General features: G+C 41.4%; 1 protein-coding gene across 3 annotated transcripts in view; it reads left to right on the top strand.

Moving 5' to 3' along the window:
• Nucleotides 1–23322, top strand: part of PHIP (PHIP subunit of CUL4-Ring ligase complex) — a 308803-nt gene that overhangs the window by 95397 nt on the left and 190084 nt on the right. For 2 of the 3 annotated variants that reach the window (XM_077812726.1, XM_077812725.1), the window contains exons 8-9: nucleotides 13808–14029; nucleotides 19855–19955. The exons of the other annotated variant lie outside the window; for it this stretch is intronic. In XM_077812726.1, the coding sequence (XP_077668852.1) occupies nucleotides 13808–14029; nucleotides 19855–19955 (323 nt within the window). The remainder of the gene's footprint in view (nucleotides 1–13807; nucleotides 14030–19854; nucleotides 19956–23322) is intronic. 3 annotated transcript variants of the gene reach the window in all.

Raw genomic sequence — 23322 nt, 5'->3', positions numbered from 1 at the left:
ATTTTATATTGCCAACTACCAGGCACTCCTGGCAAAATACGATTACATAAATTATAAGTTAAGTGACTTTATTGGCAAGCTGCCAGAGAGTTCTCAAGATTCCTTCAAGGTCATCATCTAGGAAGGGCAATTGGTGGCAAAAACATCATTGAAATCGGTCCTCAATGCCACTGACACGGCTGCCAGATCCATCTCCACTGTTGTGGTCATGAGATGGGAGTCATGGCTCTAACTCTCAGCATTCCCGAAGGAGATGCAGACCGCAATGGAGGACCTCCCCTTCGAGGGTGTGATGCTCTTCGCTGAGAAGACCTGTGCCACTCTCTGCTCCTTGAAGGATTCCTGGGCCACCCTCAGAACACTGGGAATCTGCACACCACGGCAAAAGAGACATTTTAGCCTCCAATCCGAGCCCAGGCCTTATTCATCTCGATTCCCATCACAACATTACTGTGCACCCCAAAGGACAACAGGAAAATTCACTAAACGGAAACCTGGTTCTCAATTGTCGAGCCAACCTCCGGCCCCTAAGAACAACTTTTGATGGGTAGGTTGAGGCACCACAAGACTATTCCCCTCTACTTTCTGTGATCATGCACCCGTTTGACTGCCATTGTCAGTGCTCCGCAGTGCCTGGGAGCGCATAATGTTGGACAGATGAGTCCTAGAGATCGTTAGATCAGTGTACTCCATCCACTTCACCTCCTTACCCTCTCCGCCACAATCTTCCCCATCCCTCTTCAGGGACCCTTCTTATGAGAGTCTACTTCGTCAGGAGATAGATCGACTCCTGCAGTTAGGAGCTATAGAACCAGTACCTCAACATCTATGAGGTGAGGGGCTCTACTCTCATTAATTCCTAATACCAAAAAGGAAGGGAGGTTGGAAACCCATTTTGGACCTCACAACTCTCAAGAAGTTTGTCAAAGCTCAGAAGTTTAAGGTGTCATCTTATTGAATATCATTCCATCATTGGGAAAGGGAGACTGGTTTTCAGTCTTGGACCTACAGGCTTCCTACTTTCATATTTCAATACTACCGACTCTCAGACAATTTCTCAGGTTTAAGCTGGGATGCCACTATTACCAATAAGGAATCCTTCCCTTTGGACTTCCATTGGCCCCGAGAGTATTTTTCAAAGTTCTATAAGTGACAGCCGCTCATCTATGATCACAAGGGATAATGATCTACCTGTACCTGAATGATTGTCTCCTCAGAGCCTGATTGCTTCAGGAGGCTCATCGAGCCACCGAGACCATGATATGCTTCTTCACAGAACTGGGCCTACAGATCAGCATGGAGAAGTCGACTCTCAGACCAGTGCGAAGCCTGGAGTTCATAGGGACCGACCTAGATGTGCTACGGGCCAAAGCTTTCCTACCTCAAGATAGGTTCTTATCCCTGGTCTCACTCAGATGCTGCCCTCAAATACCAGCCAGTCTCTGCCTCCGACTCCTTGGGCATATGGCAGCAAGCACAGCAATGATACTGCACGCCAGACTCCACATGCAATGCCTCCAACTGTGGTTCAGTTCGGTTTACAGACTGAACAGGGACAGTCTGGACAAACCCTGTCACTACCTCTCAGGAGCAAAAACTGCCTGGAATAGTAGAAGAACCCAGTCAAAGCATGCAAAGGGATCCCTTTTTTACAGGTATCAGCATCGTCACTCCTTACCATGGATGCGCCGCTCATCGGTTGGTACACTCATTTAAATGGCCTCATGCCACAAGGCAAATGGTCATTTGTAGAGATATCCCTACACATCAATCTCCTTAAACTGAGAATGGTCAGGAATGCCTTCACCCATTTTCCACTGATCACATATGAAGATCCTAACAGACAACATAGCCTGCATGTATTACATCACCTGCCAGGGAGGGGCCAGGTTGCCCTTCCTATGCACAGAGTCTGTGGAGCTGGTGCATCTCTGGTCATCTTGTCCGTGGCTTACCTCCTGGGCACACAGAGTTCGATAACAGACAAGCTCAGTCACAAATTCCCACTTGACCACGAGTGGGAGCTGCACCCGTCAGTACTCTAAGACTTGGTCACATGGTGGGGAAGACCATCCACAGATCTGTTTGCCACTTACCAGAACAGGAAGTGCCCATGATACTGCTCCTGGGTGGGGATGGGACAGCACTATCTGGGTGTTGCTCTATTCCTCCACTGGGATAAGGACCTTCTTTATGCCTTCTCTCTATTTCCTCTTCTGCTAAAGGTCCTGCTAAAGGTAAAGGTGTACAGAACTTACGTAATCCTGATCGCTCTTACTTGGGCGAGACCGATCTGATAGCCTTACCTGATGCAGCTCATGATGTGCCTTCCAATCTCCCTTCCAGCCACTCCACACCTCCTCTCACAAGACAAAGGGCAAACCATACATCCAAACTTGGGGATTCTCCGCCTCAAAGCATGGCTCCTACGTGGTTCCAGCATCTAGAAAGCTCATGCTCAAAGGAAGTACAAGAGGTTCTACCACACAGTAGAAAGTCCTTCACACAGCGCACTCACCTGCAGAAATGGCTCGGGTTTCAGATTTGGTGCATGTCCCAACAAATCTCTCCAGTGTCAGTAACTCTTCCAAATATTCTGGAATATGTCCTAACCTTTAAAAATTGGGTTTATCCCTGAGCTCTCTCAGGGTCCATCTAGCAGCTCTTACAGCATTTCACCAACCCATAGAGGAGTACTCAGTGCTATCGCACCCAACTGTCAAGCAATTCCTTAAAGGTCTAACAAACCTCTTCCCTCAGCCTCTACTTCCTACTCCCTCATTGGACCTAAACCTGGTGCTGAAAGGGCTAACCAGGCCCCTCTTTGAGCTTATGGCCACCTCTTCGCTACATACCTATCAATGAAAATGGCTTTTCTGATCATTAGCTCAGCTAGAAGAATAGGGGAGGTAGCAGTTCTGATGGGTGCAACCCCTTACACAGTGTTCTTTCCAGATAAGGTTACACTCAGGCCGCACCCAAAGTTCATTTCTAAAGTAACCTTCTCTTTTCACATGAACCAGTCAATCCACCTTCCTGTCTTCTACCCCAAGCCTCACCAAGACAGTAGGGAGGCCATACTACATACCAGAGATGTTAAGAGAGCCCTAGCATTCTACCTCAATAGGACAAAAGCCTTTATGAAGTCCCCTAGACTGTTCCTCTCCATGGTGTAAAGATCTAAGGGCTCAGCAATATCAGCCCAAAGACTCTCTAAGTGGCTCTTGAATTGCATTGAATTGAATTGCTACCAGATTCGTAACATCACCTCTGCAGACTCCATCTGTGCACATTCCACAAGATTGATCTCATCTGTTACCTTCTTTAAGGATGTCCCTATCTCAGAGATCTGCAGAGTGGTGGCGTGGGCATCAGTCCACATCTTCTCAGAACATTATGCCATCACTGGGGACTCTGCCTCTGATGCCATCTTTGGCTCCACAGTACTGTCATCTGTGACTGACCAGACTCTGAAGTCCTAGCCCTCCAAAAAGAGTACTGGTCAGGAGTTGCCTACAGTGAAGCACCCAGAAAGACACTACTCGAAGAAGAAGTTGTTACCTTGTGCAGTAAAGATGGTTCTTTGAGAGGTGTGTCCATATGGGTGCCCCACTACCTACCCTCCTCTCCTGTTCTTTGGAGCTTTTGTCACTGCACAAAGTGAGTTATTTCTTCATAGGAGCTGAATAAAACTGTCCAATGCGCTGTTAATACTTCTAGTAGGTGTTGGCACTTGGACATTGTGTTGACTGGTCCAATGTGAATTTGTATGCAGATGAGAAGATACTGAAAGATTAACATAATGGTTTTCTCTGCTGCATCATTTGACCGAAGCATTTCCTGTTTAAATCAGAAGGTGATGAACCTCCAGGGTCTTTTTCCCTTAGATTTCTTTTCTTTTTTGTGTTTATCTTCCTCCCTGGAATGGACATTGCTAAATAGACACCTACAGTTTGCGCTGGTGGCAACAAGTCCCAGAAATAATTTTTTCACTTGCTAGTTGTTTCCTGTGATTCAGTTACACCAGTGCAGATGAACCACAAGTTGGAACCTTTGTAAAGGATATTTATAAGCCCCTATACTTGTATATGTAGAGCTAATTGACAGTTAATAAGTATTTTATTCAAAAGATGGTGGTTTTATAGATCGCTTTTAAAATGTCATATAACACGTAGTAGAAATTCCAATTTATAAGGCAGTCTCCTTAGACAGTAAGATGGGTGCAGTGTCAAACTGTAACTGTGGCAGAAAGTGAAATAACTGACATCAATCATATACTGTAAGAATGGAAGTGAATACAAATTATATAAAGAAAAGGAGTACTTGTGGCACCTTAGAGACCAATAAATTGGTTAGTCTCTAAGGTGCCACAAGTACTCCTTTTCTTTTTGCAAATACAGACTAACACGGCTGTTACTCTGAAACAAATTATATAGAGCACATAAGCTCTTTGGGGCAGGGAACTCTTTTGTGTTTATAGAGTGCCCACTAGCTTAAGGCCTTGGTCTGTGATTTGGGATCCCTTTACATTACTGCACTACAAATAATGGTACTTTTCATAAATTTGCTGATAATCACTACTTTGCTTCATAGAAAGCTAGCTGTTGTATTTGTACACAGATGAGTGCATGATTTTCCTTGATTCTTACAATTAATTTGAGTCCAAAGCTCAGCAAAAAATGACAAGGATGCAAGTTTGTCGGATTTTTTCAAACCAGTCATTTTAACCACATTTCTCTTAATAAAAACATTTAGTTGCATGTCTGTTTGACGAGGCTTGTAGTTTTGAGATCTTGTGAATGTTAGTTGGCTGAAAAGTAAGAAGCTAAACAATATGAAAGAAGAGAGTGTGTCTTACAAAAATTTGTGGTGTTGCTATAGCAAATTTTCATCTTTTTTCAAAAGAAAACTGCTAGTGATGTACATGGTAGTGTAGTGGTAATGTGCGAAGAATGAAGCTCTAGTTTCAGCTATTGAAATATTTTAGGCATGAGACTATAAGTGGGCCTACACAACATGGAGTGGTGATGGAGGCTGGTTACAGCTAAATGGGATCCAATGATGAAGCCTTGTTAATGACCGTGTCTGAAGTCATGCCACGCTTTTAGAGAGAAACTGGTGGTGAGGTAGAAGGAAAGAGACTGAAGGAGGAAGCAAAATTGCTTAAAATGCGATTTTTGTGGTAATTGTTTCAGTATTCATTGTCACACAAATTTTAATATCAATTGCCCAGTTTATAAGTAACTTTTTACCCAGTTCCATACAATCAAGTTGTTCCTTTCCCGTTGCTCTTTCCTGAGTCTTGCTTGTAATTAAAAAGACAATAAAACAGAATGAATTGGTGTTGTATAGGGAATTAGATTATTTGTATGACAGCTACCTCATTTGTTGCAGAAAGTGAATTAGGCAGGGGACTACAAGAAGAGAAAGGATGGGTAGTGGTTAAGGCAACTGAATTCTATCCCTGCCTCTGTCATAGACTTTCTGGGCAATTCTGGGCAAGTCTTTTAAACACATGTTCACAGCTGGCCACTATTTGGTGTATTTCATTCTAGGTGTCCAGTGTGAGACCTGGATCCTTATTTTCAGAAGTGCTGAGCCTGGAGGACTGCAACTGAAGTTAGTGGGACCTGGAGGAAACATAAAATCATTTTTAATAAGGTTTGCAGGTGACACACAGACTGGGGAAGTTGTGAATAATGAAGAGGGCAGGTCACTTTTAGAGAAATCTGGATCATTTGGGTATACTGGGTACAATCAATGTGTTTTAATACAGCCAAATGTAGCTAGGAAGAAAGAATGCAGTTCATACTTACAGGATGGCAGACCCTTTTCTGGTAAGCAGGGACTCTGTAAGAGACCTTGGGGTCATAGTGGGTAATCATCTGAATGTGAGCTTGAAGTGTGACTCTGGGTACATCGACACTGCAAAACCAGACCTGTGGCAGAGAGTCTCAGAGTCAGGATCAACTGATTTGGTCTTGCGGAGCTCGTACTACAGGGCTAAAAATATCAGTGTGGAAGTTTGGGCTCAGGCTTGAGCCTGAGCTCTGAAAACCAAGAATGGGGGAGGATCATGGAGCCCAGGCTCCAGCCCGAGCCCAAATATCTGCACTGCTATTTTTAGTCCCGGAGCTCAAGCCTGACTCAGTGGACCCAGGCTCTCAGACTTGCTGCCATGTGGTGTGTGTTTTTTTTCCCTCCCATATATAGGCATATCCTCCATGGCTAAAAGGGCTAATGCAATCTTTGGATGTGTAAATCGGAATATCAAGTAGGATAATTTTTAGCAGCCTTTGATTTTACAGCATCTATTATGAAGTTTGACCAAACCAATTTTCATGTGGATAGACCTGCTCAGTTAATACTGAGATGGCTGGAATAGGAGTGCAAGTATTTTAAAATTTCCAGAATTCTGAATTCAGCTATCCTGTCTTCCATTATTTTATTTTTACAACATTCCAACATCTTGATGCAATAAGTTAACTGGGACAGAACATCTGTTAAAAACGTAGATTTCAGGTAGAAATCTAGATCTTCAATTCTTAATGCTAGAAAAGGAAGAAAACTGAAGATTATGATTTTTCAGCCTCATGTTGGTGAAGAAATAGGTTCCATAGTACCTCAAACATCTTTTGATTTTACTTGTGTTGATCCAGTTTTTTGTTTGTTTGTTAGATCAGCCAGACTTCCACTCTGACAGTGGTGTCATTAGTATGTAGTCCGTCATGTTCTCTTAAAAACATCTTCAATTATTCTGGTAAATTCTGAGCCCCTCAGTAGATTTCCTTGTGTAAAACAGGTAGTTTGTTTTAATCAAAGTTCTTCTCAATTCCAGCATATATATAGTAGATAGATGCAAGTGTAGAGACATTTCTCTTCCTTAGAATTCTACTGAGTATTGTTGATCTGAAGATGGGGCATCAGATACCCTTTTCAGTCAGCTAACTGGGAGGCAGCTGGTGGCTGCAGAAGAAATTTTGAACTTGTAAGTCACGCTGGAGGACGGTTAGGTCTTCTTTTTTCCCCATGAACTTTTAATATGCTGAACAACCGTGCATGAGAAATCTGGAACACTTGTACAAAAGAAACTTTAATCTTCTTTTACATTAGTCTGAGCACTTGGCAAAATTTTCCATATGATACTTTTCTTTGCATTTTTGGGTGGTATCTTCAGCAACTTGGATACGGTATTCTGCAGTTATTTTACACTGTTTTTCTGTCACAGCAGCCTCTGGTTGCTGGAAGGAAAAACTACAGGAAAAGTTCTGCTTAGCTCCTGTAGCTCAGGGATGGAGTACGCTTAGTACAGATGGCATCTTTGGCTAAATTTTACTGCCAAACTCTAACAAGTCTCTACTGAGCCTGTGAAAGCTGAGGTTTCTTAGAGAATTATAATTTGGCCAGATTTGGGTGGTTCTTCATAGGCATGGAAAAAGGCACATCCCGTGACACCCAGGTGATTCTTCCCCACCACCACCCACCTCTTGCCAAAATTCAGGCCCCTGCTCCAAATCATGGAGAGACTAGAGCTTCTCAGCACAACAGTTAAAAAAATCAGTATGGGCAAAACTTGTTTTTCCCTAATTTCATTTCCAGAAGCTGCTGACCTGGTTTTGCTGAAAATTTTTTTTTAAAAAAAATTCAGCTTTAAGCAGATACCTGGCATAGAAAATTTCAGACTGAACAGTTTAATTTTGGCAAAGTTGATAAGAAACTGAAAACAAGGTCTTGTTCAGTAACTCCTCACTTAACGTTGTCCCAGTTAACGTTGTTTCTTCATTGCTACGTTGCTGATCAATTAGAGAACATGCTCGTTTAAAGTTGTGCAGTGCTCTCTTATAATCTTGTTTGGCAGCCACCTGCTTTGTCCACTGCTTGCAGGAAGAGCAGCCCGTCGGAGCTGGCTGCTGGAGGCTTGGAACTAGGGTGGACCGGCAGCCCCCCTATCAGCTCCCCTAAGTTCCCTGTGTGGCAGCCGCCCTGCAGGCTGTTAGTTGCCAGGCAGTTCAGCTGTCCCTCCCCACACTGCTGTTTGCTGCTTTACCATATCTCAGGGCGGGGAGGTGGGGACGGGACAATAGAGGGCTCAGGATTGAGGGAGCTTGCTAGCAGCAGCTGTTGTCTCAACTTGCTGATCTGCTTAAAAAGGCAGTGTACTTAAAGGGGCAATGCGCGTCTCTCTCTCTCTCTCACACACACACACACACTCACAGTCTCTCTTTACCATGCTGTGTCTCCTCCCTCCATTTGTGCTCCCTTGTATTGTGTGAGGCTACATTAACAACGTGTTAACCTTTGAGAGCTCAGCCAAGTACTAGTTCATCATTTAGCAGTAAGCAATTCCCTGGGAAATATTCCACCCTCTAACTCCTCCACCTCAACCAAGCTTCACAATCATCATTGCTGTGTACAGTATTAAATTGTTTGTTTAAAACTTATACTGTGTATATATGTTTGTGTGTGTGTATACATATATAGTCTTTTGTCTGGTGAAAAAAATTTCCCTGGAACCTAATCCCCCCCTTTACATTAATTCTTATGGGGAAATTGGATTCACTTAACATTGTTTCACTTAAAGTAGCATTTTTCAATAACATAACATCAATGTTTAGCGAGGAGTTACTGTAATTGAAAGTATTAGGCAGCCTTAGCTATAGGCATCACTTCCAGCACTACCATGACACTAACTACCTGACAGCAACTGTACATTACATAGATAAGAGTTACAAGAGATACCTTATGTGTGTAAATGAGAGGGAGAGACATCTCTGACATATAGTTAAATATTCTGAAAAGTAATTTCTCTATACACAGGCAGTGTTGATTTCAGTGTTTGTAAAGTTTAACAAGAGATAGCTACAAAGGAACAAACAAATGGTTTGAGTAGTATGTTCTCATGTCTTTGGCAGTGACCTATGCTCAGTGTTTCAAAGAAAAGTGAAATGCCCTTTCTTTCTCTTTTTATAATACCTCTAGTGAATTGTGCAGTACTTTCCTATTGGGCAGGGGTGAGTGGGCAATCTTTTCCTGACATTAGCTAAACAATCTGGTTCTTTCCTGAAGCATCAAAACTGATCACTCTAATTTTGTTCTAGCTGTAGTAGTGAACTGCGGATGGTATATTTATTTCATACGTCTAACCTTTTCTGAATATTACTAAGCTATTTACCGGAGTATCCTGTGGCAGTGAATTACTTTTGTTAATTGGGTTGTATTAGAGTTCATGTATTTGAACAGTGCTGCTGTTTCATTTTATAAAGTGCGCACAAGTGTGTATCCAAATGGTTTCTCTACCATTCATTTTTATATTCTTGTCTCCATGTTAAATATTTAGACTTCTTTAAAGATGGAGCCCCCATCACATGCACATCCCTGTGTTTTGTTGACCCTGTTTAGACTTTTGTGTTTGCTGTGGAGCTATGGTATACTGCAGTAATGGGGGTATGAAATATGCTGGAAAGACACATAAGTGGGGAAGTTCAGTACTACTGAAGTAAAACTTGAACTGAGGATAAAGCAATAGAATATATTGTGATTCAAAACCCAGTGCATAAAAAAGCAAACGGTATGGTATGTTATAGCCCTCCAGATCAAAATAGTACACAGTATTTAGAGAGATCACATGCCATCAAACTACTAAAACAGGAATGTACAATTGCAAATATTTACTGCCCTAATTTCACATTGGATCATAGTTTGGAGAAGCAACGCTGTAATAATTGAAAGTTTGTTTTTAAAAATAGTTTTTTGTTTGCGCTGCTTTACTCTTTTCTCAATGATTCATTCAGATTTTGCTACTTGTTTTTAGGTTGTCAGATTCCATCCTATTTAAATACTTTAGAGTGTATTTTGATAGGTTAATATCTTCATCTCTTTGTTTTGTTAGGATAAAATCAAGCAGAGACTGTCTTAAACTTGTGCATGCAGCCTTTTACACTTAAACATGTGTAACTGTGTTCTGTGACTTTCATTCTTCTTTAATTTAGTCTCGTAACCTCTCGTCTTTATTTTCCGTGTGTGTGTGTGTGTGTGACATACATAGAATGTATTATAATAGTAATTTTTGTATTTAAAGTACACAAATTCTATTTATAATAATAATTTGTATATACAGAATATGCATATTAGACTGCATCTTAGAATTGGAGCCCTGAGTGATACAAAATTTATATCTGCGGATAGAAAGCTGACATCTGCAGCGCTCTAGTGACAATGAACGAGACCAGCAGGACTATGGCCAGTGACCGGGCCAGGAAGTGCAGTGGAGAAAGCAGCAGCATGTTGGGCCACCACTCGTAGGAGCCAGTGTCCAGCCTGGGTAGCTGCAGCATGGCTGTGCTTCCCCCAGCCCTGCCCACTGGGCTGGGCACCAGGTTCAGTAGCAGCTGTCACTGGTCATGTGTGCAAGCGGCTCACAGACTCCAAGACAGGAGTCTCACATCGCTGCGAGTCGCAGCCCGATATGCTGCTGCTTTTGCCATTGCGGTTCCTGGCCCGGTCGCTTGCCATGGCCCAACCCTGCTAATCCCGCTCATTGTCGCAAGAGCTCTGCAGCTCTGTGGATATCCGCGGATATACATTTTGTATCCGCGCACGGCTTTACTTAGAATTTCACTACAATGCTAATTAGATATAATCTATACTTATAGTATCAGGAGCAATTTTTTTAGTATTTTTTAATAGAACAACAGTATCTTGCTGGAAAGAAACAGAAAATAAATATTTTAAGAACAGATATGAAAAGCCTGTCTTTGCAAAACTAGTTTTGTAAAGAACAGAGCCTGTATATGTATTGGTTGTTTCAGATATTCTAGATGGCTCAATTCTGCCTTTTATGATAGTTAGAGAACCAGTATCAGACCAGTGTTACCAAATCTGAAGAATTTGTTCCCTCCATTGAAGTATCCTGAAAATCGTTTAGACTATCTTTCTTTATCCTCAAAATTTAGTATGTGACCCCAAGTTTTATTTATTTCACCACCTTCAAACTGGGTTCTGAATACAGAATTATTAATTTCCTTTTTGACATTTTAATGGTGGTCACCACCAGACTTTTTCACAAATGTAATAATTTTATCTTCAAAACACTGTTGTCAGATAAGATGATATAATCCCCATTTCACAGATGGGAACTAGAGGCACAGAGAGACTAACCAAATTTTTGGTGCCCAACTTGAGATATCTAGGGCCTGTTTTTTTCAGAATATTTAGTATTATAAAACACTTCATATGTTGACAGCAGAGCTATCACTGACTTCATTTTGCTGTGAATGCTTAGTACTTCTGCAAGTCAGACCCCAGGGTCTCAATTTGGGCACCCAGAACATGAGGAATGTGAAAAAATTTGGTTAAATGACTTGTCCAGCATCACTTAGAATACTGTGGTAAAGGCGGAGATGGAATCCAGTTCTCCAAGGTGGCCATTCTTCTCCTGCAATCCCCCTAATTTACTACACGTCTTTCAACTTCTGCAAAGAGCCATCAGTTCCTACAGACAGCCTCATTGACTACAGTGGGATGAAGTTAAACACACTCAGCAGGATTGAAACCTTTAGACTTACAGACAGATGTCTGCCACTAAGCTCATAGTAACTGTTAACAGTTGTAGGTTGTCCACCTTTGTGAGTGGACTAGAGGGGGAGATAAAACCCACATTTTGCTTGCAGTTTTTACAGCTATTTGCAGACCGCATCAGAAGAAGTTCAAGATTTTGAGACTCTTGCTTCAATTCCAGGTTATGGGGGGGAGGAGTGGGAGTTGGGTGACGCCAAGAGTCACAGGGCAGACAGCCTGGAGAAGAGAATTTGTAGGAGAGCATCAAGTCAGGTTGTGGGTTCTCTGGCTTGAGAACCAGAAGGGAGACTGGTGGGCTGGGGAAGACTGCCTGAATCACAGTACAGCCCGGGGGGGCTGGGAGGCCCCAGAACCAAGGGAAAGAAGTGCATGAGTTCAAGGACCAAGGGAGGCTGTGTGGAACGGGATTGGAATCTGGATACTGGTGGGGTGGGGAAGTATGTTTGAATCACAGCATGGCCCAATAAAAGGAAGGCTGTGGAATCCCTCAAACAAGAAGGAGGAGTTGTGAATTTGAGGACCAGGGTATCCTAGTTATTTACTCATTGTAGACAGAACTGCTCTCTCTTTTGCACTCTCCTTTTTCTCTTCTTTAATTTTATCTCAGTTCCTTGACTAGATTCTTCTCAGACTTTCCCCTGCCCATATTAAACTTTCCTCCCTTGTCACCACTTCAGGGCCCCCTACTGTTGTTACTGTAGCATCCTCCTTTTATAAGTGTCAAGGAACTTTCTTACAATATTTCATCCCTTCTCCTCTATCTAGGACATCACCCAAATCATTCCAGTTTCTGCTTTAATAATAATAGAGGGAGAAAAAATCATCCCATATATATTATACTTTGAATATTATTTGGATGGGAAGAGTGAGTAGGTTCTTTCTAGGCTGCTGTCATTCAATAAATCTAACTTGTAGGCATGGCACATAACATACGATACCAGAACTCAAGGACCAGAATCCCCTCTTCTCCTGCAGTCCCTTTTAATTAATGAATTATATCTATGTGCCAACATAAACCTGGGTCTCATAGTTGTGCTGTAACAAATTGGATTTTTTTTAGCTGAGTTAGAACTGGAACCTGTTCAGTTTTACAAAAAGTGGTGATGACATATGTCTGACTCTCATCCATGGTCTCTGAATTAGAGCTCATAAAACATAAGTTAACTTTCTGGGGTGAAGTTTTTAACTTGCTGGGGTGTATATCTCTATGGAGAGGAAGAATGGTCCCAGTGGTAAGGGCCTGTGACTCTGGAAATATGGGCTCAATTCCCTGGTCTGTCACACACTTCCTGTGTGACTTTAAGCAAGTCATATACAGTTTTTAAAAGTATTTAGGTTCCCAAATGTGCAGATAGGCACCTACTGGGATTTTCAAAAGCACTGAGGTGTCTGACACTAGTCACCTATCTACATCTTTGTGCTCTCAGGGGGTACAAAGGACAAGCTACGGACAGACCTTTCACTTGTTCTTCCCAGGGTCTTGGATTTTATTTAAAACAAAACCAAAACATCTGTTATGGTTTCAAAGGAAACCGTCAAAATGTGAATTGACTGTAACTGGGACAGAAATGCCTGCCTGAGTTTGCAGAGAACCTGGAACAGCTCTGAGTGCTGTGAATTGCCCCATTCATCTTAATGGGCATTAATAAAGATTTTTTTTTATGCTTTAAAAGTTATCTGTTTCACTGCTTATTAAAGCATGCTGGAAAGGTGAGGAAATATATTCAGAAGATATATACTAGCGTTTCTTAAGTTGGGAGTGCATGAAGGACTAGCTGATGTGAGGAGAGAATAGAGATACGGGTATAACATAAAATATTAAATTTAACATAAAATAAATACAAGGAACACTATACTGATTCATTATTCATTTTCATATTCAATATAAACCTCAGTTTTAAAATATAAATTAGGCTGTTTGCAGTATCTACAGTTCGTTGCCCTGGAGTTCTGCAGAAACTAAAAGACCTTGCTAAAGAATTTAGATTCAGCTTGCTGTAGGGCTTGTGTGTACATTTATAGATGCATAATTTGTATATGCTGTTGGCACTTAGCATACTTTGTATTCTGCTTGCACACTCTTCTGCAGCTTTACTCAGTGTATTTAGACTGTAGTGAGAAGTGGTTTACAATGAATGTCACTAATTTTGTTGTTTTAGTTAAATAACATAGATTTGGGACATCAGAAGAGATAATTATATGGTTGTGATGATTGCTGCCTTGTTTTTAGGGTTCTGATGATTGCCTTGTAAAAATCTGGGCAACAGATGATGGAAGGTTGTTGGCAACTTTAAGAGGACATGCAGCTGAAATATCTGACATGGCTGTGAACTATGAGAACACCATGATTGCTGCAGGGAGCTGTGATAAAATGATCAGAGTTTGGTGTCTTCGAACATGTGCACCCTTAGCAGTTTTGCAGGGTCACAGTGCATCCATAACATCACTACAGGTAACAATCTTTCTGTCTTTTTACATATCACAATAAGTGAGGAAGTGGATTGCAGCAATAACAGTTTTTTTCTGTGAAGTTTGTTTTAATAAGAAATGTGCAACAGGTAACTAAATTGTAAAGCATGAACAAGGAGCTTTTAAAAATTGAATGGTCCCTTTAGGTTCTTTTTAATGTCATAAATGTGTGACAGACTGAAGACATGATTTTTGTCCCGAAGATCTGATCCCGAAGATTCTGTTCTGATTCTGCAAAAACACATGCTTCCCTTTATGCACATGTGTAGTCCTGTTGAAGTCAGTGGGACTATTTGTATATAAAGTTAGGTACGCAAGTCTTTGCAGGACCAACACCTAAGTTATGCACAAATGGCGTTAAATATTGGGTGTGGTAGAGAGAAGATTGTCAAGCATTAAAAGAACGAGTTCATTAGATGATTTGTTTAATATTTCACAACACTTGTCATTTATAAAAGAGAGCTTATTGTAAGGCTGTTTCTATTCCTTACATTTGTAAAGATCTTTCCTTGGGTGTTTGTCCCTATTGATGTTCCACTCTAGGTGTACATGCACCCAGGATTGGAGATTTTTTGCTAGCAGTTTCTGTTTCATCTGTGCATACTTGGCCTGAGATGTAGTGCTCTCTCTTTTTATTAGTTTTCAGTTCAGATGGCACTGTATGCACAGTATCTTTGGACTGTATTTTTAAAAGAGAACTTAAATGTGTGTGCAAAATAAAATCCATACCCCTCCTTCTTTTGTTTAGTATTCTGGGAATTGATTATGCTAAAATCTTCCAGCTTCAAATATTGTAAAGTGAGCACTTCCCTCCCAGTGATGACTCTACTTGCTGCCTTTTTTGTTTGAGGGGACATGAGACTCGCCCAAAGTGCAGTATCTGTAAGTTATTTTCCAGAAGAACAAACAATTGCAGGGAGATGAGGCTAAAAATGTCTCCCCCCCATCCCCCGCAATGTGGTCAACCTCAAATTTGGGCCCACCTGACTCCCCTGTACAATGGACAGAAGAGCCAAAGAGTGCTCCTTTCAGCTTGGCATTGGTTAGCTCTAGAACACATGCAGTTAAGCTTACCTTGAAGGATAGGAGGATCCAGGGGAAAGTAGCAGCGAAAAGTTAAACACCCTCCCAAGGAAGCGAGACAAAGCTCTGCTTATATCTTTTTTTTTTTTAAAGTTAAAATTGCCTCTTGATTCCAAGATGAGTGAGGCTCCACAACCTGGTACAGGTACAGATGGAGCATTGAAGGAGTGTGGAACCAGCACTGCGGCACTGATGTCATAGAATCCTATGATCGTGCTCAGTACTAAGTCTCTTATTACAGTACCCACCATCGGCACCAGCTGCCACACCATTGGTACCAATTGATGCATTGTAGAAAGCAGATCAGTACTGAGTGCTTTATCAACAGTAATGAGAATGATCCAGCTTCACAGTACTGATTCAGTGCATGGTACTGGGGACCTGCAAATGTCTGAGCCCAAATCCCCATTGCTGTCAGGAGGCTTACATTTATCTCCAGTACAAGACTAAGTTACTTCCTCAGGACCAGTCTCCTCCCTGCTACTAACTTTAAGGGAGGAACAGCTTCATTTCAGTCCCATTCCCACTGTTCCTCCTCTGGAGTCAGATGTATCATATTCATTGTCTGACTCCCAGAACAGAGTAAATGATTCACTTACATATTTCCCTAGAGCCTGTTCATAAGACCATAAGAACAGCTATACTGGGTCAGACCAATGATCCGTCTAGCCCAGTATCCTGTCTTCCGACAGTGGCCAGTGCCAGATGAACAGAAGAGGGCAATTCCATTTGATCCATCCCCTGTGGTCCAGTCCCAGCCTCAAATTTTGGCTCAGAAAGGTGGTCTAAGATATCCCATCATTCCAGATACAGGGATTATCGGGCTCCTCATATGAGCTGGTATCCATCTCTCTGAGGCCCTTTTTTTTTTTTTTACTGGTACAGTGCCGTTCGGTGGCCATATTGGGGACCCAAGCCTTTCAAGGTATCCTCTCAAAGAGAGTGATGAAGAGAAAGAAGCAGAAGTCCGTTAAGCCTCATGGGTGGATCTTCTGTGCATACCCAACATCAGGAGGAGCTCTCTGAAGGGAAAGACCAGCTCAGAGAGGAAGACAGCTCAGCTTCTGTAGTCCTTTCCTTGTCTTCTGTGGATGAAGCAGTGGTGCCAGCCTGACTGTTATGTCCTGACTACTTTGAGCTTTTAAGAGCTCATGAAGAGGATAGTGAATTTGTTCCATATCCTGTTAGAGGAAGTCCTGAGAGGCTCTTCATAAACTATTAGACATCCTTCATACTACTATGCTGGGGCAAATCATGCTTCTGATTAATGATGCTCCCTTGGAGCCTACAAAGACTGTATGGCATACTCCTGCTATTATTTCTCCTTCTTCTAAAAAGACTGAGAAGAAATATTATTTTCTTGCAAAAGAAGCTGAATACTTGTACTTCCACCCAGTGCTATGCTGTCTTGTGGTAGCTGCAGCTAATGAGAGAAATAAACAGCACCATTCTAAGAGAGCCCCATTTAGTAAGAACGTAAAGCCTTTAGACCTTGTTGGACAAAAACTATTCTGCTGTAAGTCTGCAGTTTCAAATTTCTAATTACCAAGTTCTCATGGCAAAGTATGATTTTCTCAACTATAATAAATTCACAAATTTTGTTCACAAGTTGCCAAAGGAATACAGGGAGCCATGTCAGTTAATAGCAAGACCTTCATTACAGGCTTCCTTATATGTGGCAGGCACCACTTCATGCTCTTTGGTAACTTCTATATGATGTGTTGGTCTTTGTGGCTTAAGTCTTTGAGTATTCTGAAAGAAGTCCAAGCCATAGTGAATGACCTTCCGTTAGGGCACCCTGATCTTTTCAGTGAGAGAACAGATGGGTCCCTCCACCCTTTTAAGGTTTCCCATGCTGCTTTATGTTCTTTAGGCATTTATACTCTAATAATAAAAAGGAAATATGGTAAACTTCAATCTTACCCTAGAGAGAGGACAACTCCGTCCTCCTTTTACTAGCTGAGGCCACCAGAGCCTCCAAGGAAAAGTCAGAAACTACAAAAGAGAAATCTGTCTGCTTTCTCTTTGCAGTCCGTGCTGACCAGCAAACATCCCTTTTGATGGGATTGTGGAGAGCTGCAAAATAATAATTTCTCTAGATCTGGCTGCTGCTCCTCCTTCCCAGATTCCAATTGGAAACTTTCCTTTTTCCAGTATGGGAGAGCAAAGAATGCTGTAATAGACAAGGGATGTTAAAAATTATTACAATTGTTCTTACAATTCAATTCCATGCTTTTCCTGTTCTCCACCCACCTTCTGTATTCCTTTTCAGGAACCCCTCTCAAAGGAGACTTCTTGTCCAGAAGGAGGATTCTCTCTTCCCTTTCGGAGCAATAGAAACTGTTCCAAAGTGAAGAATTTTTACTTAAAATATTTTCTTCTACCCAAGAAGATGGGAAGTTGGAAGCCAATCCTGGACCTTAGAATGCTCAGCACCTGCATTCACCATTTGAAATTTAAGCATGGTTACCTTTGCTACCATAATACTGTTATTAGATCTGGGAGATGGATTTACAGCTGTTGGCCTCCAGGATGCTTATTTCCACATAAATATATTATCTCGTACACAAGAGATTTGTGATTGGTCCAAATCACTACCTATTTAGGGTTCTTCCCCTTTGGCCTGACACTGGCACCAGGGGTATTTACCAAACGGTGGCTGCTTTCCTAAGATAACAGGGCACTATAGTCTGTTTATAACTGGGCTAGTAGCTTCTCAAGCTAAAGTCCTATCAAGAAGTTCAAAACTCTATGTGAGTGGTTCCCCAGCTTTTCCAGACTCGATTTGAGAGTAAAAGAAGAAAAGTCAGTTTTAACACCAACAGAATGTATAGAATTTATTGGCCTGATACTGTGTTCCAGGACAGCAAAAGAGTATTTACCTCACAACTGATTCCAGACTATATCCGGCCTCATCATCCAACTTCAAGTGACTCTGCAAATTACAGTAAGATCTTGTCTCAGTCTAATGGGTCACAAGGCCTCTAGCGCTTCCATGACACTGCATGCCATACTACATTTACTTTGCATGTAAGCTTGGTTGAGGACCGTGTATGCCCTGAGCAAACACAGTCTGGACACGGTTGTATCAGTTCCACAAAAGATTCTCTTCCCTTTCAGTTTGTGAAAACCTGAATGCAGTTTGTATGGAAGTTTCCTTTGTTCTACCCCTTCCGACAAGAACGATAGCAACAGATGCAAATGGAGTCTAGAAGGGTCACTGTTACATATATCAATATCCTGGAGCTCAGAAAAGTTTACAGCATATGCATACACTTCTTGCCAAGGTTTCAAGGTCAGCCTAGTCAGATTATGACCAACATGATTACAATATTTTACGTAAACAAGCAGAGAGCACAGTCATCTCTTCTGTGCTCATAGGCAATTCCTTTGAGCTCCAGGATATTGATATATATCAATATATATATAACTGGCCAGGTCTGAAGAGCACATTAACAGATAACCTCAGCAAATACTTTTCCACAGAGCATGAATGGGAGATTCAGAAGTCTGTTGTTCAGTTCATTTTCCACCAGTGGGGATGACCGGCAGTCGATTTGTTTGCAACAGACAGGAACAAGAAATGTCAAAAGTTTTTGTTCCAGAGGGGTCAGAATCCAAACTCTCTGGTTGATATGTTTTTAATTTCGCGGTCACAGATGCTAATGTATGCTTATCCGCCAATTCTTCTACTTCTGAGGGCATTAAGGAAAATCAAAAAGGACAAGGCAGTAATTATCTTAGTAGTTCCTACGTGGCTCATACAGTATTGGTTCCCAGCACTACTTTACTTCTCCACTTATCCTCTGATTCAATTATTTCTGCTGTTGGACTTCTTGACTCAGAACATGGGAATCGTTGTTAATCCTGATCCATCTCAACCTAACCACATGGTTTTTGGATGGATGTCAGAACTAGAAAAGAAATGTTCTTCAGAGGAGCAAACTATTCTGATCAACAGTAGAAAAGATTCTGCAAGAAAAGAGCATAATACAAAAAGTGGTAGAGATTTGTGGCTTAGTGTGAACTTGTGCTTCTGGAGTCCTAAACACTTTGTATTTTGGACTATATCCTTTCGCCAAAGACCTTGGGGAACTCACACACCTGTCTTGGGTACATCTGAATGCTATTAGTGCCTTCCACCCACATGTAGATAGCTCATTGTTCTTTGAGATGTGTGTATTCCATGATCGGCCTTTCTTCCTATCTGCTTTGGACTCTTCCTGTACTCTTTGGGATCTGTGGTAGAAAAGGTGCTCAAGTGACAATTGGTCACACACTGAGTATGGGTGGGAGGATAGGATGCATGCACTACCAAACGGACACTGCTAGCAGAAATCTCTGGTGCATGCCCACCTAGAATGGAATACATATAGGACAAAACATCTTGAACTCTAGTTACTGTACAGGTAAGTAACTTTTTTTTATGTTTGGGTTTGCGTGTAGACTTGTAGGCCTAGGGGATTCATCCATGAGGATTGTTTTTGTGGGGGAAGATAATCCTTCTGACAAACTTCGCAATATTTTACCAGTTGGTGGTGTTACCATGTGATTTTTCCCCCCTGCTATGTGACTTTTCCTTTGGTAGTGTTGGGTACTACTTGAGTTTGCAATAAAGACTGAATAATTAGGGTCATTTGTTTCTGTTTGTGATAATGGGACAGCAGTTGAACAAATATTTTTTTTTAACCTGTGGGGGTTTTTGTTTGTTTGTTTTTCCTCCAGTTTTCTCCATTGTGCAGTGGATCAAAGAGATATCTGTCTTCAACTGGAGCAGATGGAACAATATGTTTTTGGCTGTGGGATGCTGGCACCCTTAAAATAAAGTTAGTTGTATTTTACATGTTCTTAATTATATGTCATGAAAAAGTAGTGGTAATTAGTGTTAGAGAAATTTAGTTTGGTATTACCGTCAGCAAATTGAAAAAAGTTACTCATCAATTAACTTTCTATATGGTTACAGAATATAGTTTTTCTGGTTGGTATAAAGTTATAAATTGACTGTCTGCCTCCTTTCAGGATTAAGTTAGTACAGCAGTGTACTTAAGGTTTTGTAGGTGAAGCAGATAAAGCATCCAACCTCACTGTTTAATTTAATTTAATACATTTCTGTTCAGGTAGACTTTCTGTGGCCTGGCATAGAAGCTCCATTTTTTTATTGATTAATTGATAGATCAATATCTGGCTCCTAACTCCAAGTGAAATGAGAGTAGTGCTAAAGAAAGCAGTAGGACTAGAAGGTTTTTAATTCCAAATGTTAGGTGGGAGAAGGTATCTGTGACGGGTTGGATCACAGAAACCCCCTGGGAGCTTCCACCTGATGTGCCAAGACTACTTCTGCTCCTGCTTTCCTGCCCTGCCAGCTTAGGACTCCAGCACCCTGCCTGGTTTGAGCCAGACCCACTAGCCTGCCGCAAACCCAGACCCGGGTCTGAACCACATCCCCTAACAGCTGTAGGCTTAACTGAAAGCAGCTTACAGAAGTGTTCTCGTCTTTAACACTCAGATGCCCAACTCCCAATGCGGTCTAAACCCAAAAGAAATCTGTTTTACCCTGTTTAAATGTTATACAGGGTAAACTCATAAATTGTTCGCCCTCTATAACTGACAGAGAGATATGCACAGCTGTTTGCCCCTCCAAGTGTTAATACATACGCTGGCTTAATTAATAAGTAAAAAGTGATTTTATTAAATACAGAAAGTAGGATTTAAGTGGTTCCAAGTAGTAACAGAACAAAGTGAATTACCAAGCAAAATAAAATAAAACCTGCAAGTCCATGTCTAATAAAACTGAATACAAACAAAACCTCTCCAGTTCCAGTAAGCTTCCTTTTACAGACTAATCTCCTTTTAGTCTGGGTTCAGCAATCACTCACACCCCCTGTAGTTACTGTCCTTTGTTGCAGTTTCTTTCAGGAATCCTTGGGGGTGGAGAGGCTATCTCCTTAGCCAGCTGAAGACAAAATGAAGGGGGTTTCCCATGGGCTTCAACAGACTTTCTCTTGTGGGCGGAGACCCGCTCCTCTCTCCTATGCAAAGTCCAGCTCCAAGATGGAGTTCTGGAGTCACCTGGGCAAGTCACATGTCCATGCATGACTCAAGTGCTCTACTAAGGTTATTTAGAAATCAAGCCAGTACACGGCCAATATTCATAACTTCAAATACAAAATGATACATGCATACAAATAGGATTAATAGATTCAGTAAATCATAACCGCTACATAGATATGTTACATGGCATATGTAGCATAGAGCATATTCCAGTTATGTCATATATATTCATAAGCATATTTCCATAAAGCCTTATAGGGGGCACAGTCACAGTATCATCCTACTAAAATTCTGAAATATCTTAAAGCATTTTAATGCTAAAATAAATGAAACTTCTTTCTTTCATCTTCCTCTAGACTTTTTGCCTATCAGAGTTATTCCCCCCGCCCCTCCCCCATTTTCCTAGTTTAGGTGAGGTGAGTTTGAGCTTTCTTTCCCTCCTGCTATGTATCAGCACACATGGGTATTTCTGGATGGTTATGTAGGTGTGCTGGTGTCTAAAATGAATCTGACGAGTAACTTGAGGTGGGGTGCATGACATCTTCTTGGAAGCATTGTCAGGATACAATATACACAACAGAATTAAATTTTGTGAAAACATTAATTTAGTCTATAAACATGAAGTACTGTTCATTCTCATTCTACTATCCTCACTCAAAATCTATGGCTCGGTCTTTAAAATATTCATTAACATAAAATTCATTGGGGTTGTTTTTGAGGATGGTATTTTTTTGCTGTGTTCTCTGGGTGGACTGGGTCCACTTCCGAAGCCTGGGCTTTCATTATGTTGTCCAAGCAGTCTGGTTCAGACCCTTCTTTTCTTTTCTGTGTGCTAGGGAGCTTGTAGTCAGCTTCCTCATCTTATCTTCCAGGTTTTCCAGGCCTTGGCTGCTGCACTGTTCTCCAGGCAGTTCATTTTGCCAGTTTACATTTCTGGCTCCCCTGTTTCCTGGCTACAAGATGTACTACTGCAGCTCTCACTCTTGACCCTCTGCTGTGGGAGCATATACTAATCCAATTAACTCTGCCTTACTAGGAAAACAGAAGAGCAAGAGGCTATCCCAGTAGGCTAGAGAGATCAGTTCTGCCAACTTTCATGAAGTTTTTCTTAAAGCGTGAGCTTCTGGAGTCAAGTGTTTAGATGAGAATCTCAGCATTTTCTTTTAAGAAACAAGGTTTCTAGCCCTTGTTGTGGAGAAAAGCTCAGAAAACTGACCTGAGCATACACTAATGGCTCAAAAACCAGAAGGCAAATAAAAAACTTGGAGAGGGTGGGTGGGTCAATAGGTTGAGAGTTAAATCTTCTGAATTTTAAGACAATGATATGACTTGGGGGGGGGGGGGTGTCTACCCGATGATTTTTGAACACATTGGATTGCCAATACTGAGAGACAAAATAAAATGTGGGGTAGTTGGCTGCAGCAGAATTGCAAATTACATGGCAAGAATGCTTAATTCTGTGGTCCAGAAGATCCTGATCAAGATGAATTAAGCAGTTCACTCCTCTGAGCTATTGTTTCTGGCTGTCTGCAGACTCAAGCAAACTTCTCTACATCAGTTTACAGTTATTCATAGTTTCCAATATGATTTCCTTGGTTATAAGGACTAGAAACATTTTTTTCCCTTATCAAACCTGAGATTATGGAGCTCCGTTTTGAAGCACATTCTGCAGTGACAGAATTGTGGAATATATGGGGCTCTGATTATTACATATATATATTAATGGGCGCTAGTAAAGGACCAGTCTTTTGAGGGGATGGAGATGTGGGAATGCTGAGGTAGAGGAACAAAGAGTCTATTGGCTGTAGAATAAAGTGTTAGTGGAGTGGGGATGTTGAGGCTACTTTGACTATTTCTCGTTCATTCACATCTGCGGTACATATTGGTTTAGTCAGAATTTTTTTGTGAGATGGCATGGGCCTGGGGACAAGTATTGAAGGGAATAAGTGTTTGGTTTTTTTTAGTTGGTTTAACTGTTTTTTGAATAGTATAAAGTAGTTATTAGTTGGCATGTCTTTTGGGGAGGAGGTATAAAGTATGTCTTGTAGGATTAGAAATTATGTTGTGGTCATGTCTAGAATACTGAAGTAGTGGGTCTCTGGGAAGAATAGGTGGGAAATAGCTGGTAGGCGCATTATTGGG

This window comes from Eretmochelys imbricata, chromosome 3, assembly GCF_965152235.1.
Source record: "Eretmochelys imbricata isolate rEreImb1 chromosome 3, rEreImb1.hap1, whole genome shotgun sequence".
NCBI classification, from domain to species: Eukaryota; Metazoa; Chordata; order Testudines; family Cheloniidae; genus Eretmochelys; species Eretmochelys imbricata.
The sequence above is the reverse complement of the archived record's forward strand: the minus strand, read 5'-3'. Positions and strand labels throughout refer to the sequence as shown.